We start from the raw sequence: 17,319 nt of genomic DNA on the forward strand, positions 1-17,319 counted from the left end.
GTAAGGAACGTATGTAGAGTTACATGTCTATTGTCTGACTTATAGTAATTTATTTTATGATATCTTGAAATATCCGTAGATGCAGATCGTTACAATATTGTTGACTGTACCAACTGTAGATATTTTTGTTAATATTTACAATCGCAAAGATTTTATTCCTTGAATTGGATCAGGAATGATTCATATCACACTTATCAATAATAATAATTCTTGATATAGATTTCAATCAGCGTCGTTGTAGCGCTATCAGATATTCTCTATCACTATCGTATTATTTGTTATTTAGTTCACTACTTTATTTACATGATACCAGTGACGCGGGAATTTTACTCACCTACGTGCGTTACGCGATGGATTTTTTAAACACATGTATTGTGAAAACGGAACATTAGTGTGAACGAAACCCACATTTCAGTAACACAGTGAGATCGCGGAAAATCGCGTTAACAGTTTCAAGGGCATAACAGCCTCCAGTGAGCTGCGAAACGCTAAGGCGAATAGCAGTGAGCGAAGCCGCCGCGGCGTGGGCAATTGGCAGCACTCAGTCACTGCCGGCAGACCACTTCACGCGGCTTATACAATAAACAATGCATTCCATGACGATCGACGTCCAACACCTGTTATAATTTTTTACATATTATTATATTGACGATAAAGCTCTCGAACGAAACTTATCAAAATGTGGCTACTTATTCTTTTGTGTGTGGATATCAGTGCAGCAGTTTGGATAAATAGCGATAGTGATAACAGTGATCATTTCCGAAAATGTTGTGACAGAAATCAAATTCTTAAAAAAATTACGGAGCAAAATTTAACAATGCTCGAATATTATGAGTGTGTGGAACTGGGCTACGCAAAAGAAAAATATAACGTCTCTATTTCTCCGCTTTTCATGAATAAAGGTGTCGCTGTGCAGTATGGTATGCCTAGTGATTGCGAAAGTTTTGCAGCTAGGACAATAAGTAATCCAGAAACAGAGCTTTATTCCTCAGAGAATACATGTTATGATAGACTTGTTATTGAGATAGTAAATGGTAGTTTTGTAGAAAACATTCCTAAGACAATAGAATTAAGTTGTAATAAAAGCGAAGATGCTAATATTACTCGATCTACATTAAAACTGAATCAACTGAGAAAGTGCTGCCCTATTGGACAACAGTTCGATACAGAATATCACGTTTGTAGGGAGAGTTTCGAAAATTATGAGGACGACTCGCTTTTTAAAGATTTAAATATAAGTGAAGCGAATTATATTTATGAAGTAGGATATGGATTACGTTGCAAATTCGATGAATATGCTTTGGAGCTAACAGAAAACTTCTTTTCAATGACCGTTATGAATAGTAGCCTATTAGTAGTTAATAAGAGTGACAAAGAAGAAAAAACATTCTTGTCAGGAGAATGGTGCGTGGATCGACAATATAATGGCAAGGGGTTGATAGCTCAAACGTGCTCTCAAGACTGTAAAGGCTTTGGAGCTTATTGCTTAAGAAAATGCTGTCCACAAGGACATCATTTCAGAGTTCTCAGATGTGGAAGTTTCATAAGCGAATGTGTTCCAGATCAGGATGATAGTACCCTATTTAATATTTCTACTTACACGGATCCTCTACGAAGTAATTATCATGATTTATTTGGTAAGTAGCTTATTTTTTATTTGATCATATATTTTATATTAACACAAGTGAAATATTTTTCGCAAAACAAAAAAAGATCACCATTTTAAGGATTATGGTTTAGATTTTTCAAATCCTCTTTTCAAATGTCCTGGAACGCAGAGAACAAAATATAACACTCATCTAAACTAATTACAATTATTTCCGATGTAGGTACTTACGTGTATTTTCCTACATATGTTCGGTGCGATGAGTTTCTATGCTTTTGAATGTATATGAATAAAGATTTGCGTAATATTGCATTCACATGAATTTGATCAACAATCTAAATATTGTGCTGCTTTACCATATGGGTATTTCCCGTGTTTCACTACATTCAAAATTTAAACCAGTTTTGATCACATTTTGCTAAAAATTTACATAAAATATTAATCCGTCAATTCCTATCTAAAAACGACAAGTGTTTTATCCGTTGTTTTTATCACTGGCCTGATGCGTTTATTCATTATTTATGGTATATATGGTATATTTATAATTTATGAGATAATAACATACTTCCGCTTGATATTAAATGAAATTTAGATAAACCTACACTCGGTTATATATGTACATATATGTATTTACTTAATTTGTTAAATAATAACATGAATATTGTTGAAGTTCATAAACAGACACAACAATATAGCCCTTTCAGCTTGTCGCCCCGGATTTTCCCTATTTCTTATTATAGTCCATTGAATAAAAAGTTCTAGAGTGCGTGAGTTAGTAACGTAAGATGTTTTTTCGGAAACATGTCAAGAGTCCCTAGGTAATAAACATACTAAAACCCCGGGACACTAGGAGGAGCCCCGGAGTGGGGGGAGGGGGGAAATGGGACCATTTTTTCATTTTTCACTTAAATCTCAAAAACGGTACATGTTAGAGAAAAACTTTCAAGGAAAAGTTGAAAGGCCATAAAATTATCTACAAGTTGTACCTCAATCATTTTTTCCTATATCCTACCGTTTCTGAGTTATACGCAGTAAAAAATGATTTTGGCTCAAACAATTTCCCCATACTACACATCAATCTATCAAAAAATATTTCTTTCTTCCAAAAAACTCAAATGTGTAACTTGTGACCAGTACTGATAGATTGCTTTTAATTAGGTCTATAATTGGTAAAATAAACACATTCCTCCATGGAAGTCTTTAGGAGGAATCGATTGTCAAAATATTATATTAGGGTAGTTTGAGTTACTGAACTTGATCTTTTTATTTTTTTCTTCCAAAAAACTCAAAAGTGCAACTTGTGACCGGTACAGATAGATTGCTCATAATTAGGTCTATCATTGATAAAAATACCAGATTCCACAACGGAGGCGTTTACGGGGAATTGAATTTTGATTAGGGTAGTTACTGAACTTGATCTTTTTATTTTTTTCTTCCAAAAAACTCAAAAGTGCAACTTGTGACCGGTACTGATAGATTACTCTTAATTAGGTCTATAATTGGTAAAATAAACACATTCCTCCATGGAAGCCTTTAGGAGGAATCGATGGTTAAAATATTATATTAGGGTAGTTTGAGTTACTGAACTTGATCTTTTTATTTTTTTCTTCCAAAAAACTCAAAAGTGCAACTTGTGACCGGTACTGATAGATTGCTCTTAATTAGGTCTATAATTGGTAAAATAAACATATTCCTCCATGGAAGCCTTTAGGAGGAATCGATTGTCAAAATATTATATTAGGGCAGTTTGAGTTACTGAACTTGATCTGTTTATTTTTTTCTTCCAAAAAACTCAAAAGTGCAACTTGTGACCGTTACAGATAGATTGCCCATAATTAGGTCTATCATTGATAAAAATACTAGATTCCACCACGGAGGCGTTTACGGGGAATTGAATTTTATTAGGGTAGTTACGATACTTGAACTTTTTATTTTTTTTCTTCCAAACAACTCAAAAGTGCAACTTGTGACCAGTACCGATAGATTGCTCATAATTAGGTCTATCATTGATAAAAAAACCAGATTCCACCATGGAGGCGTTTACGGGGAATTGAATTTTATTAGTGTAGTTAGTTAAAAAGTTCAAGTATCGTAACTACCCTAATAAAATTCAATACCTCCTAAACGCCTCCATGGTGGAATCTGGTTTTTTTATCAATGATAGACCTAATTATGAGCAATCTATCGGTGTCGGTCACAAGTTGCACTTTTGAGTTTTTTCGAAGAAAAAAAAAAAAAAGTTCAAGTATCGTAACTACCCTAATAAAATTCAATTCCCCGTAAACGCCTCCGTGGTGGAATCTAGTATTTTTATCAATGATAGACCTAATTATGAGCAATTTATCTGTACCGGTCACAAGTTGCACTTTTGAGTTTTTTGGAAGAAAAAAATAAAAAGATCAAGTTCAGTAACTCAAACTACCCTAATATAATATTTTGACAATCGATTCCTCCTAAAGGCTTCCATGGAGGAATGTGTTTATTTTACCGATTATAGACCTAATTATGAGCAATCTATCAGTACCGGTCACAAGTTGCACATTTGTGTTTTTTGGAAGAAATAAATATTTTTTGATCGATTGATGTGTAGTATGGGGAAATTGTTTGAGCCAAAATCATCTTTTACTGCGTATAACTCAGAAACGGTAGGATATAGGAACAATGATTGAGGTACAACTTGTAGATAATTTTATGGCCTTTCAACTTTTCCTTGAAAGTTTTTCTCTAACATGTACCGTTTTTGATATTTAAGCGAAAAATGAAAAAATGGTCCCATTTCCCCCCTCCCCCCACTCCGGGGCTCCTCCTAGTGTCCCGGGGTTTTAGTATGTTTATTACCTAGGGACTCTTGACATGTTTCCGAAGAAACATCTTACGTTACTAACTCACGCACTCTAGACCCCCCTTGGAGGGACTCATTCGATGGACTATTATATAACGCACTAGTTGGTTAAAATTGCAGTTAAATTTTATTAAAATCGGCTCAGCACTTTAGGAGTCAAACAACTTGAATTAATTGAAATCATCTATATTTTTATTATTATTTATATCTTTACATTATTACCTACATAAAGATACAAGATTTTATGTCAAGAAAATGAGGACACTCCTCGGAAATGACTTGACCGATTTTTATGAAATATGATATGTTTAGCAGTTTATTATATCCCTAAGTGAAAAGTGTACAGTAACCTGTACACAGTGATGACAATTAAACATATTTTACTTTATAGATTAGGTATTTTATATGTTTCGAATTTTGAAAATAGAGCTTCTAGGAGTAAATTTATAGTTACTCAGGTGGGCTACTTGCATAGATAAGATAATAATACAGTGCATGCTTCTGTATGAAAGTTTGTATCAACTGTTAATGTACGATTTAGATGTCATGGGTATCCGCATTGGCCTGACTTGCCCAACTGGAAGGTTTGGTCTGGACACGTCCATACCTCAAGATCAACATCGACTCAGGCCGGACGCACACCTGGAATCTGGATGGATTCTAACAAATACTTATTGCCTTGAAATGTTCGATCGTCGGGATTGCCCGACAAATGACGTCACCATAACTGCCGTTCTTTGTTTTCAACCAGCGCCTGACCAAAGTCAAAGAAAAGATTATCGCATTTCCTCTGTGGTAAGATTTTTTTTTATCTTTTATTTACATACAAAAGTGATTACAAACAAATCGGATAAGTGTGAATATGATGCCATAAAACAAATTTGATTTAGGTTATTGGTTTTTCCCCTAACATCTTGTGCAAATAATAATAATACATTTCATTAGTTCATCTTCTTATTGCGATGGGTCAGACGAAGGGTATATACTATCTATGTATCATTCGATAGGTCTGTGGTATGTAATCTTACTACCAATCTTGAGAGAGGCTCGTTAGTTGAATGCAAATAATTAAAGAAAATATGATCATCGATAACATCTGTATTACAACGTCTATTTAATTCCTCTAAAGTTTTTGGATCGAATAATTATGTGTCATAGTTTTGATATCGTAGAAAAGATGACTCGGTATCGGGTATTTTATTACTCAATGAAAATAATGATTGAGTATAAAACAATGATATATAAGTATTTATATTTTATACAAAATATAGGTACTTAGGAATAGGTTTGGAGTAAATGCATACATTTGGTAAATAATACTGCAAATCTGTTTATATTCACCAATTTATTGTTGACGTCAGTGATATACACAGATAATAATCTATGTTCTTGTGTCAATAAATAATACAATATATTTAGTCTAGCCATTAGTGCTGTTACAATTCGGTTACAATAAAAAAATATCACAATTGAATTTAAAATCAGTCATTCTTCTATAACAGGTTGGTACATTATATTTGGTAATATCAAAATTGAGTGAATTGATAAATGGAAACCGTATTGCTGTAGCTTGTTACAGCATTACATAAAATAGGTGTAATAGGTGACAAATATGTGCACTTTATATTAGTCCAAGTTAAGGTACATAGCCGTATGATCTGAGTTTATGCTCAAAGCTTTTATGCTAAGAGCTTTTCAATAAGTCAGCAGAACACAATGTTCATCCGACATCAGTGAATATGGGATAGGGATAATAAAAACATCTGCAACATCGTCACTACGTTCCTAAACGAAGATCCGAGTCTTTTCAGTAAGATTCAGCGTTCGTAAGATAGCGTGTTTGGAAACGAAAATGTCTGAAATTATGAGAAGAAGACTGCCCCTGATGTTCTTAATCTGATACGTCATTTATGATAAATAGTTGGTTTTACAAAAGATTAGTCTAAAAATAAACATAATACTTTCACGCTCAGACTATTTGTTTTGCATTGTTCAATACACTTAATCGTGTATGATAAGTGTTATCATTTTATTTTATTCTTATTTTATGACATCATAAAAACTTTTGCTTCTAATATATGGTAATTTAGAAATCTATTCTAATAAAATAAGGCGACACACCGGCGCGGTTAGTGGTTATTCAAATAGGTACACCATGTATTAAATTTATAGGTACAATAGAATATATTGTATTGTGCAGATTATTACGATATCGAGCGTTTGCCTGGGGCTGACTCTCATAGTGTACTGTGCTTTGCCCGAGCTGAGGAACCTCAATGGCCGAAACCTGATCTGCCATGTTAGCATGATGCTGTTAGCGTTCTCTTGCCTCGCTCGGGTACAACACAGCGCGGTTGCGAACTTCCACCTTTGCACTTTCCTTGGTGAGTATACTTTAAACATTCCCGAAACTGCTTATTTTTAAAATGGTAATTTTATAGGTTAAATGGAAGGATTATAAAATTTGTATCCTGTTATTTTGTATACTTAAGTATTGAAATTATTTGTTGTTGGTTCATGAAGATTGAAGAGAAGTATTAAGAACTGTAATCTGATAAAGACAAGTCGATAAATAAGGACCAGGATTTTCTTTAGTTACGAATTTTAGAGATTTCATCTCAACTCTTATAAATTGTAATAAGCTCAAAATTAATGAGTAATTTATCTTTAAATAGCGTTCCCAGACAATTTGAATACGTAGCAAATATTTACGCTACGAAATATTTTAAATGAGGAAGAAGAAGAATTGATCCTCTTGCGTCATGTAACGTGTACATGCTATAACTATCAGTAAATAAATTAAATAGGAAAAACATGTTCGAAAAAACGTATTTGGTACATATGAGTTACCTCAAGATTTGCATGTGCTCAAATATATCAACATATTAAAACGGATATTTATTTATTTAAGAATATAAATGGCTATGAGCAAATGGGAAAAGATAACAATGTTAACTTGGTACAAAGATTATTATTTAAGAGCAAATGTGTATTGTTTGACCGTGTGTCGATCAGTGCGAGTTAAAATATGAGAAAAGATGTATGTCAAAGTATATTTATTGTTTGTTCAGGGTATGGAATTTACTTCGGCTTTGTGGCAGCGTTTGCTTGGCTTAACGTCATGTGCTTCGACATATGGTGGACATTTGGGTAAGATCAAAATTCTTGTACTGATTTAAATTCAATAAATTATGATTTATTGAATCTAAAAATTAACATTAACTACTATTTAAATACAAAAAAATATCTTAATATAATGTTAGCGATAAAGGAAAATCCGATAAACTTATTTTCTTCATTCCATTTCTTTCGCTAATTACCTATATATCTACATATTATGTATAATCAAAAATACAGAAAATGTTAAACTTTTTAAATCAAACACCGTTCAGTATAAGGATCTGTATCATTTTAAATTTTTGAAGAAATAATGAGTACCTAAGAAGGTACCTAAGCACAAACGGAAAAATAAATTATTAGTTAAATATGTAACAATTTTATGATTAGTTAATCCCAAATTATTTAACTTTAACTTTAAGTTTTAAATAGTGACCAAAAATAATTGTGATAGAAATAGGCAATGCCAACTAATCAGTTCCATTTAATAAACATTTATATTCCATGTTGAGGGGTGTGGATGACACATGTTAGATAATTATGTAAGCCGTAGGTACTCGTATTATTGGCTTATTAGCGTTATTTTATTTATGAGTAGAGACTACTATGTACTTATGTAATTGAAAAAATATAAGAACTGTAGAAGGGGGAATTTGGGTTAGAGGAAATAGAGACAGAGCATAATTTTTAAAGGTTTTAAAACCCATAAAGATTAAGTGAAGTCTATTACTACAAACAATCAGAAGCTATAATTATTAAATAACCATCGTTACCGGATCTGTCAATAACTTAATACAGCCCAATACATGATTGATGTTAATAACATTTAACAGGACACAAAATGTTCTTTTATTACGCGTCATGAAAGGCGGGGCCGTAATTAACTAGCTTCAATGTCTGTGGGGAGCTTAATAGTGCTTTGTGTAGGCTGAAAAGTCGACGAGCCGGATATAAAAAGTCTGTCATAGTTCCTGTATTACTTATTTATACACTATAAAATTGATACAATTAATTTTAGTTTTATATTCCATGTATGTTAAGGGCAACGTGATTAACAGGGCTTTATTAATAAGGACCGGCCATTATTAATAATTATATTTTTGGGTAATAAAAAAAAGGGAACCTAACTAAATCCCCCAAACAAATTTATCCAAACCTACGACTAGCATAGTATAAAAAGTAAAAACACCTCAGTTCACCTATTTCATTACGTGTACTTTGACCTAAATCGTGCGGAATGAACGATTGTTTAACTAAAAGCTAAACTTATCCAAAATGAGTATATATTTGTTATCATATTATTAGCGCTTTTGTTGTCGGTGACTCAATCAGTGTGACCGCAGCCAGCTAAGTAAAAGTTTATTAGCGTTTAATCGCCCGCTGCGTGGCATTAAACACATGACATGCCAACTCATACCAATATATTTCGATCCTATCAGTATTAATTAATTCATGCAACAGTATTTATTTTAATTAAACTAATATAAACTAGAACATGTGAATATAATTGCGTAAATATTTTTATACTTAATTAATTACTTTCATATTAAGTTGCATATAGCTACATTCGCGGAGTGTTCATATACGAGCATATAGGTAGTTTGTTTACGTCTGAACACATTGTGTTGCAAATCCAAATAATATACTTTATAGTCTATAGAATTAGAAGCACCATTAGCATCAGCTTAAATAGGTCGCGTTTGATACAAACCCCGGAACACGAATTTCTATATGATCTATAGCTTTTCTTAGGTAAATGAGTTACAGTTAAATACCATGTGAACTATTCCTTTGTTATTATTTACCTAAATAATGCTATTTTTAGCAAGTCTGTATATACGAATGACTAGAAATTTTTGGGTAAAAAGATTGTTCATTGTTGTTAACTTTAACTAAAAAGAACAAAACCAACGTTGAACAGTCTACGTGAGGCGAGCAACATACGCGCTGTCAAAATAGATATTATGATTCATTAATAACACAATGTTATGATTTCAAGAATCTCTAACAAATTCTAAGATAATCGCTAATTTATAAACATAACAGGATCTTTGCAATTTATCAACTTTGAAAAAATTAAGGAGCTTTTACATCGAATCGGTCGAGCTTTTATAATAAGTAAATTATAACTAAATTTTCTGGTTATTTCTGCAAATTTTCGTATCAGGTACTGATACAGTATTCATTCAACTTTGTAAAAGGTTACAAAGTTGAAAAATGTAATTACATTGAAGTGTACGCCACATGCGAAGTCGATACATTAAAACATATTATGGGTAATCGAAGATCAAGCTTTGAACTAATTTTATTTGACTCTACATAACACGTAACATGTACGTTACACATTAAAAATTACAATTTATATACGGAGAACATGCCAATTATTAGGGATTTTTTTTTTCATATACATCACACATTTGACCTAACTATTCAATATCGTGAGTTCATATTACTTAAATGTAGATGGGTGTATCTAATGAGCAGCAGAACACCAATTATTATAGGTGTGAAGTTAATTATAAGTGTGACTGGCAGTTCTTTTATGAAATTAATTATCGTGTATATGAACTGTAACTTAAGCGTTATAAATACAAGCATTACAAGCTATTCGATAATACGTCATAATTTATTGACTTTATGCAGAAAATAATATGCTAATAGATGACAATAATGCAATTTAAAATATGTGCTCGAAAATTTGTTTGCAATATGTGCTTATGAGGATGACTACATAGGTGTAAGTAAATATAACATTTGTTTGTTGCAGGAGTGTCCGAACAGTGAAACCGTTGCGCAAATCAGCGTCAGAGCGGCGCCGATTTATTTGGTATTCGTTATATGCATGGGGAATCACAGTTCTTCTTACATTGACCATGTTCTTGCTGGACAGATATCCTGTGTCGATCTATTTGGACGCTAATATTGGGAGTGGGGCCTGTTGGTTTGGCGCTGGTAAGTAGTTGAGACATCAACTTTTCTTGAATATATGTCCGATAATATAGAGTTGCAGGGTATAGTGATTCGCCTTTATATCTATCAAGCTAGTATATTAAGGGCTTGGTCTAGTAGTGCAAACAAATGCATCCTGTCATCCTATATGTAAATAATACAAATGTACTAAGGGAAAGTTGCTCCACTTAATTTTTAAAAATTAAATCATTCGTATGCATAATTTAATATTCGTAATAAGTACCAAAAATGACAATTTGAAACAATTTTCGTGAAAATTACACCGGGTGATTTTTTTTTATCAGTACACAAAATTTGCGAATACTTTCTATTGATATCTTCAACTTCATGTTTATATAACTGATCAACTTTTACAAAGAAATTTGGACGAAATATAAAAAAAATAAGCTTTCCATACAAAATGCAGAACTCAATACATTTTTTTCGACCTAAGTTTCTTAGTGAAAGTTGTTCAGTTTAACTAATAAAACGAATAAACAAATTTTGTATATAATAAAAAAAATGTAATGTTTGTGTTAAATGAAAACAAAAGATATTTATTTCTGACTAGCTTCCGCCCGCGACTCCGTCCGCGCGGATGTCAGTCTTCGCGTCTTCTACAGATTTATTATATTATGTGTAATATATAGATTTATATTGATAAACCTAATAAATCTTTTGCTAGCATTCTAATGGTTTATCGGTTGCACTGGATTTATCTCTTTTTTTTCAATCGCTTGAATGATATAGGATGGGTCCTTGATGGGCATCGAATGCTGAAGTCTCGAATCAATCAATTCTGACAGTAGGCAATTTATGTAAAATCTTGATAATGGTCCATCATATTATTTTGCCTAAACGTTACATACTTTTTTATATATTCTATTTTTAACGAATTATTCACTCCAGTCCAAACAGCAAATAAGCAGACTTCTGCTTCTGCAACGTTTAGTTGTCCCTGAATTTAGAAAAAATAGAAATCTTATCTATGACAAAAGTGTTATTTTTTGCATGGTATTTCAAATATTAAATTTTTTTTAACCGCATCTTCCGCATTCATGTCTTTTGCCGGAATTAGACATTTAACTTCTACTAGTCCCATTTTCCCTTTTTGATATGGGAGTGTATAAAGTAAATTTTTTAGATATTTCTCGTTATACTTTTAAAAAGTTATTATTGTCATTTTGCTCATTAGGTAAAGTAATTTCTATATCAGTTTTAAGTTTTTTGATACCTGCAATAATAACGTCATAATCGCCTGCACATACTTATCGATTACACCCTGTATACAATCCACCATCCACATTCATAATGTTTTCCTGTCCTCCTCTCCTTTACGCTGTTCACCGATACATTTGAAATGAGTAAATCTGCTACCACTGAAGGATGTTTAATTGTGATCAGCAAATTTTCACCCCTGTTGTCGATTATTTGTTTTCATTTTTAATCAGCAATTGGGAATCATCAGTTTTGTTTTTTGCAAATTGGTGATGTACCCTAACAATACGTCGAAAAGGGAAAGTATCAACGAATTATCGTTTTCGTCCTCTTTTTTTATTCTTCGCGTCTCTGTTACTTCTGTTTGTTTAGTTCTCAACACCCACTGAATTTTCTATGTTATTGTGATCTTCCATTACATCTGAGTTTTGATGATGTGATGATAATCCATTCGTTTTAATATTGGTACTTAGAGTTGGTAGACTAAACTAGAAATGGCGGACTAAATTTGTCAGCGCGTCTGTAAGATCAGAATATAAAACCAACATCCTGTATTTAAGTTACAAAATTAATAATCAAACAACATTAGCGGCATGTTGTTTGATTATTAATTTTGTAACTTTATTAACGTTGAAAATGACTAGAAGATAAAATTAAAAAATTTTGGAGTAAACAAATCATTTTCCCCGTATGGGGATTTCCCCGGATGAACTTGGGAAGTTCAAGTTCTCAATACAAGTTTATATTATATTTCGTATTTCTCAAACGAAAAATAAACATTTTTGGAACTTCAAAAAAATTATATTATAAGAAAATTTATGAGCTTACTTTAGTTTTAAAGAAATATACATCCCTTTACTGACACCCCGTAAAATAAAGAAATTGTTGCCAACCACCTTTGCAATCTATTTGGTTTCATTAACTTTATGTTCGAAGATAATTTTTTTTTTCTAGTAGTTACACGCGTATTTTTTTCGTTTATTTTCCATATCGAAATCAAATGTTTAAAATACGAATATTTGCACAAAACTAAGATAAAAATAATCAATTAACAAAAATATTAAATTTAATGAAGTAGAGCAACTTTCACTTCGGTATGAAGGAAAATCGAGCGTAGAGCACACGTCAGAACGCTCCGGCCCAAGGAGCGCGACTAAAGAAATTCGCTAGGATTTTTCCTAATTATTTTAAATATTTTTTTAATATTTAAAGAATTATCAAAATTAAAAAAAAATTTTTTTTAAAGGATTAATACTCATTGGTCTTCAACCAACTCGAATAAATTAATGGAAAAAATAACTTTTAGCAGTATTTATCAATAGATTTTGTAAGGCAAAAAATGGGAAATTTAATGAATTTATAACGTTCTAATTAAGAAAATCATAAGTTTTTCGGCAATTGTATTCAGCAGTTTTTAATAACGACTATATAAGGATAATAATGCGCTGATCAGATTGTGTAAATTGTAATCGGTTGCAACGTAGTGAGTGCACAAACTTAGCTCGAAATGTCTTTGGGGGAAAGAGACTTATCTTGAAGGCCTGATTAAGGTAACACAAAGTAACTTTACAAATGTGAAAAAATTCACGCGCATTGCGTATATAACACTAATTGATAAACAAGAAAAAAAAATTCAGTTTATCATTTCATTAGCCGGGAAAAAATTGTCAAATAACTTGCTGAAAACGCAATTTTGCTAGACTGCAGCCTTAAGAATAAAAATTACTTCAAATACATGAAAAAATACAATAAAACTTTAACAATTTCCAAAGAAAACTTATTGAGCTAGAACTCATAAAAGAATAACTTTCATTACATTAATATTTCATTAACATGTTATTTTTGATTAAATCTAATATTGTTTCAGTTTTATTACCATTGTATCGTAATGGTTTCGATTAAAATAAATTATACTTACCATCGTTCATGCAAATTGGTATCTAACACAATTAAAATATAGTTGTCGGCTTACTTGTCGACTATTAATAAAGTAACTGTAAAAGTAATAAACTGTTCTGTAAATCATTCCTCGCGGAATCTTCAATGAGATTATTTTTTTTGAATGAATCGTGAATCATCCGGTCGGAAAAGCTTACCGGTTTTCAGGAAGACTTGTGTAAATTATATGTGATCGCTACTGCTGTATTATTTTAGTATTGAGTATTTCGATGAAAAATTTGATTATTTCTTATAGTTCAAAATACGGAGACGGACTGGCCTCACTATATCTTCTTCGTCGTACCTATGGGCATTGTGACATGTACAAACTTCATACTCTGGATGCTGACGGCTCGATACTGCGCCAAAGTGAAGTCGGAAGTTCATCGCCTACAAGCGGGATCAGTTGGTGAACGAGTAAAGAAACGATTCCGTATAGACAGAGCTAAGTACGTACACATGCCTACTATAACAGCGATTATTTTTTGTAAAGATTTATCAGCGAATCTTTAAATATACCCATCAGTCGTGGGAGTGAAACATGTAACGATTTGAGTTTTCCTCGTATTGGGGCGTTTGTTTACTAGAGCGTACTTAAAGTATTGGTGTGCATTTGTGTTTTGCGACATGAATGTGGAGCACTTTTGTATACAATGTAGTAATTCGTATACTATATGCCATTTCCGGGTTCGGATGCGAAATTTATTTGCTTATGTTGGGTAACTAGGTACTACTTCGTTGGCTTTAATGAAAAATCAATCACATTGATGTTTCGGTATGCATAATTGTATCAAATAAACTTAACCATGCATTACTAGTTGTAGACTATGTAGCTTTATGCGACTAAAACATTAGGTTATAGTTTACAGAGGTCATGCAATAATTATTGCATTAAATTGCATTTGAGGTCACTTCAATTGTCAAAAGTTAATTAAATGCTTCCTCCTTTAATTCATTACTATAAAGAATGACTTTCACTGAGTTCCAGTGAAATAAAAATGTGTTACAATTTTAGGTACATTTTGACCGGAAAGCTGTGGGTTGTAATGGGAGCGGGATGGGTGTCCGAGTTGCTCTCCACGATTGTGTCTGATCCCCAGTGGCTTTGGAACATCGTAGATCTCATAAATCAATTGCAAGGAGTGTTTATTTTCTTAATACTTGTGGTTAAACCGAAGCTGTACTACGTCATAAGGAAACGATTAGGTAAGAGCTTTTTTTATTTTTTCATTATTGAGCTACCAATAAGACATTGAAAGCTATTAATTTAAGAATTATGTGGTACATTATTTTATATTTTCCTTGTAATTGCAAGGAAATCTTTAAAAAACTGTTTGTGTTAAGTAAATATTTAGACTTCTGTCTACAAATGAAACAAGCGGTGCATTAGTCCTTGAAGCTGATACAAAAATAAATTAAAACTGATATTTTTAAACCAAAAGTATTTTTAACTGGTTTGCAAACAAAACTAATTTTCACAATAAAAGTGTGTTACCTCATCTTTTACAGGTTTATCACGGACTCCAATAAATACAAGTACATGTTGATGTTTTTAGATGTTGTATAATTCAGTTAACCCTTAACACTACATTTGTCGTAGTCATTTTGTTAACGCTACATTTGGCGTAGCTTTGTTTTTAATTTGCTGACTTTTGATGTTATTATTTTTACATCTTTTCCTCTTCGCATTTCGCAAATTGTAACGAATTTTATACGCACATTAGCACTTAAAGCACTCAAGATAGTAATAATTGGTTACAACTTTTTCATAACAATGTTTAGTGATAATGCCCTAATCTATATACTAACGTTATCGGTGTGATTGATGGCTTATATATTTATATTTTAACAAATTACTAATTACGTCCGTGTGAAAAGGGTCTTTCGCAATAGATTACAGCAATAATATGTACATTTGTGCGTTAACCTCATATACATACTACTTAATATCAGAGTGATTAATGGTTTTTAGAACATTTATTTTATTTTCATAATGGCATCGATTGGTTTATTGAATGTTGACTAACTTGAACTAATATGAACAGGGTTGGAGAAACCGGATGCTCAGAAAAATGCCACATCATCTTCGGGACGAACATCATCCACCTTCCTCTCAAGAACAATAAGTTCCGACGAAAGAGCTAACCTTAGGATAAGTGCACCGCAGAGTATTAAATAGAATAAATTAAATATTATGTTATGGACCGATTAAATTTTATGTACAACTAGCGGTCCACCCCGGCTTCGCCCGTGGCAAATAAATTTACGTTTTATCTACATAAAAACCATCTTCGTACTTCAAGGAATATAATAAAAAAAGAATTATCGAAATCGGTTCAGCCGTTCTCGAGTTATGCGCTTACCAACACATTTTGCGATTCATTTTTATATATAAGAAGATATAGTTAAGATGTAGGAATGTGTAATAATTAAAATTAAAATAGCATCATATTAAGCTATTAGGTATTATTGTTACAGTTTACTTAGTTTTTGTAATTGCTTTTAACAACTCAAATGCAACCAAAAAACTAGTCAGTATTGAACCACCGTTTTCATGACGTTATTAAAGTCCATTCAAATTCAGAAATTTGGTATTTAATCCGACGTTGTGTGTTCGACACTTATACTTTATAGGGAGCGTGGTCAAAGGGACAGCTTGCCATGATGAATAATATTTATAAATCACGTTTAAAATCTTTTATTAATAAGTTTTAAATGTCTAAAAATACTTCAGTATAATCATATAATATGCTAATAAGGCCATAATGCTAATACACATTCATTAAATTTGAATTAGCATTATGGCCGTTAAAATCTTCTTCATAATATATAAGATTTTTATAACCGACATTTGTCATCTAAAAATGGAGAGGATTGTTCGCTTAAAAATAAAAGGCTTGTTATTCAGACACATAAAAATAAAAATCAAATACTTGTTTATCTCCTATTAGAATAATACTTGTGGTTCTGAAATGAATCTGCATCCAATTATAGAAATTATTATAAATATTAGAGCAGGTATTCTTATTCATATGGAAATTGCAATTTATGTTTCGTTAATTAATGAACAGATCGGAAATAAACTCCATGATGCCCAATTCTTTGCTTGTGAACTTATTGAAAAATTCAGTAACATTGTCTAAGTATAAAATATAGGTACCTATAAAATATAGGTAATAAAAGTTGATGTATTAATGTGCAGCGACAATTATTAATTCAGTGTTTTGATTTTTGCTTTCTTACTTTATACTTTGTAAAGAGCGAGTTTGAGCTTCTTTTTTCATTTAAAATGCAGCTTTCATATAAAATATGTTTGTACAAAATCCTATTAGTAGTTATTTATAGATATCATAAAATCACAGATACAATACCTATTTGAATAATGTTATCATTTGTTGTGGCAATGACTCAGCGAGACAAAAGTGTACAAAAATGTGCCTAATGACTCTTTAAATATAGAAAAATCCGATTTGTATTAATCTCAAACGGATCAAGTTACGTATGTAATTAATTATAAATTTTACTGTGAATAAAGCGTTGTTCCATACAATTTAGGTTATGGCTCTAGTCATTTTTAGCTATTTAGTTCCACGTATGTTAGATGTTTGTAATCGATACAATTTTAACTGCGTCATCGTGTGTATGATAT

General features: G+C 31.9%; 1 protein-coding gene across 2 annotated transcripts; it reads left to right on the forward strand.

Moving 5' to 3' along the window:
* Positions 1-262: 262 nt before the first annotated feature.
* On the forward strand, positions 263-16,830 carry LOC149490589 (G protein-coupled receptor Mth2-like). Of its 2 annotated transcripts, XM_089706433.1 has the most exons (10): positions 263-1,637; positions 4,990-5,243; positions 6,649-6,832; positions 7,520-7,598; positions 10,333-10,517; positions 13,927-14,119; positions 14,686-14,876; positions 15,180-15,206; positions 15,716-15,901; positions 16,081-16,830. In XM_089706433.1, exons 1-9 carry the CDS (start codon positions 680-682, stop codon positions 15,847-15,849), a joined length of 2,205 nt encoding a protein of 734 aa, XP_089562559.1. In that variant the 5' UTR covers positions 263-679; the 3' UTR covers positions 15,850-15,901; positions 16,081-16,830. The 2 variants fall into 2 exon arrangements, with proteins under 2 accessions (XP_089562559.1, XP_089562567.1); XM_089706441.1 differs by lacking the exon at positions 15,180-15,206.
* The last annotated feature ends 489 nt before the right edge of the window (positions 16,831-17,319 follow it).

This window comes from Colias philodice, chromosome 2 (genome assembly GCF_061535455.1).
Source record: "Colias philodice isolate Cphi_HAF_F1 chromosome 2, ilColPhil1 Martin Lab GWU primary, whole genome shotgun sequence".
NCBI lineage: Eukaryota > Metazoa > Arthropoda > Insecta > Lepidoptera > Pieridae > Colias > Colias philodice.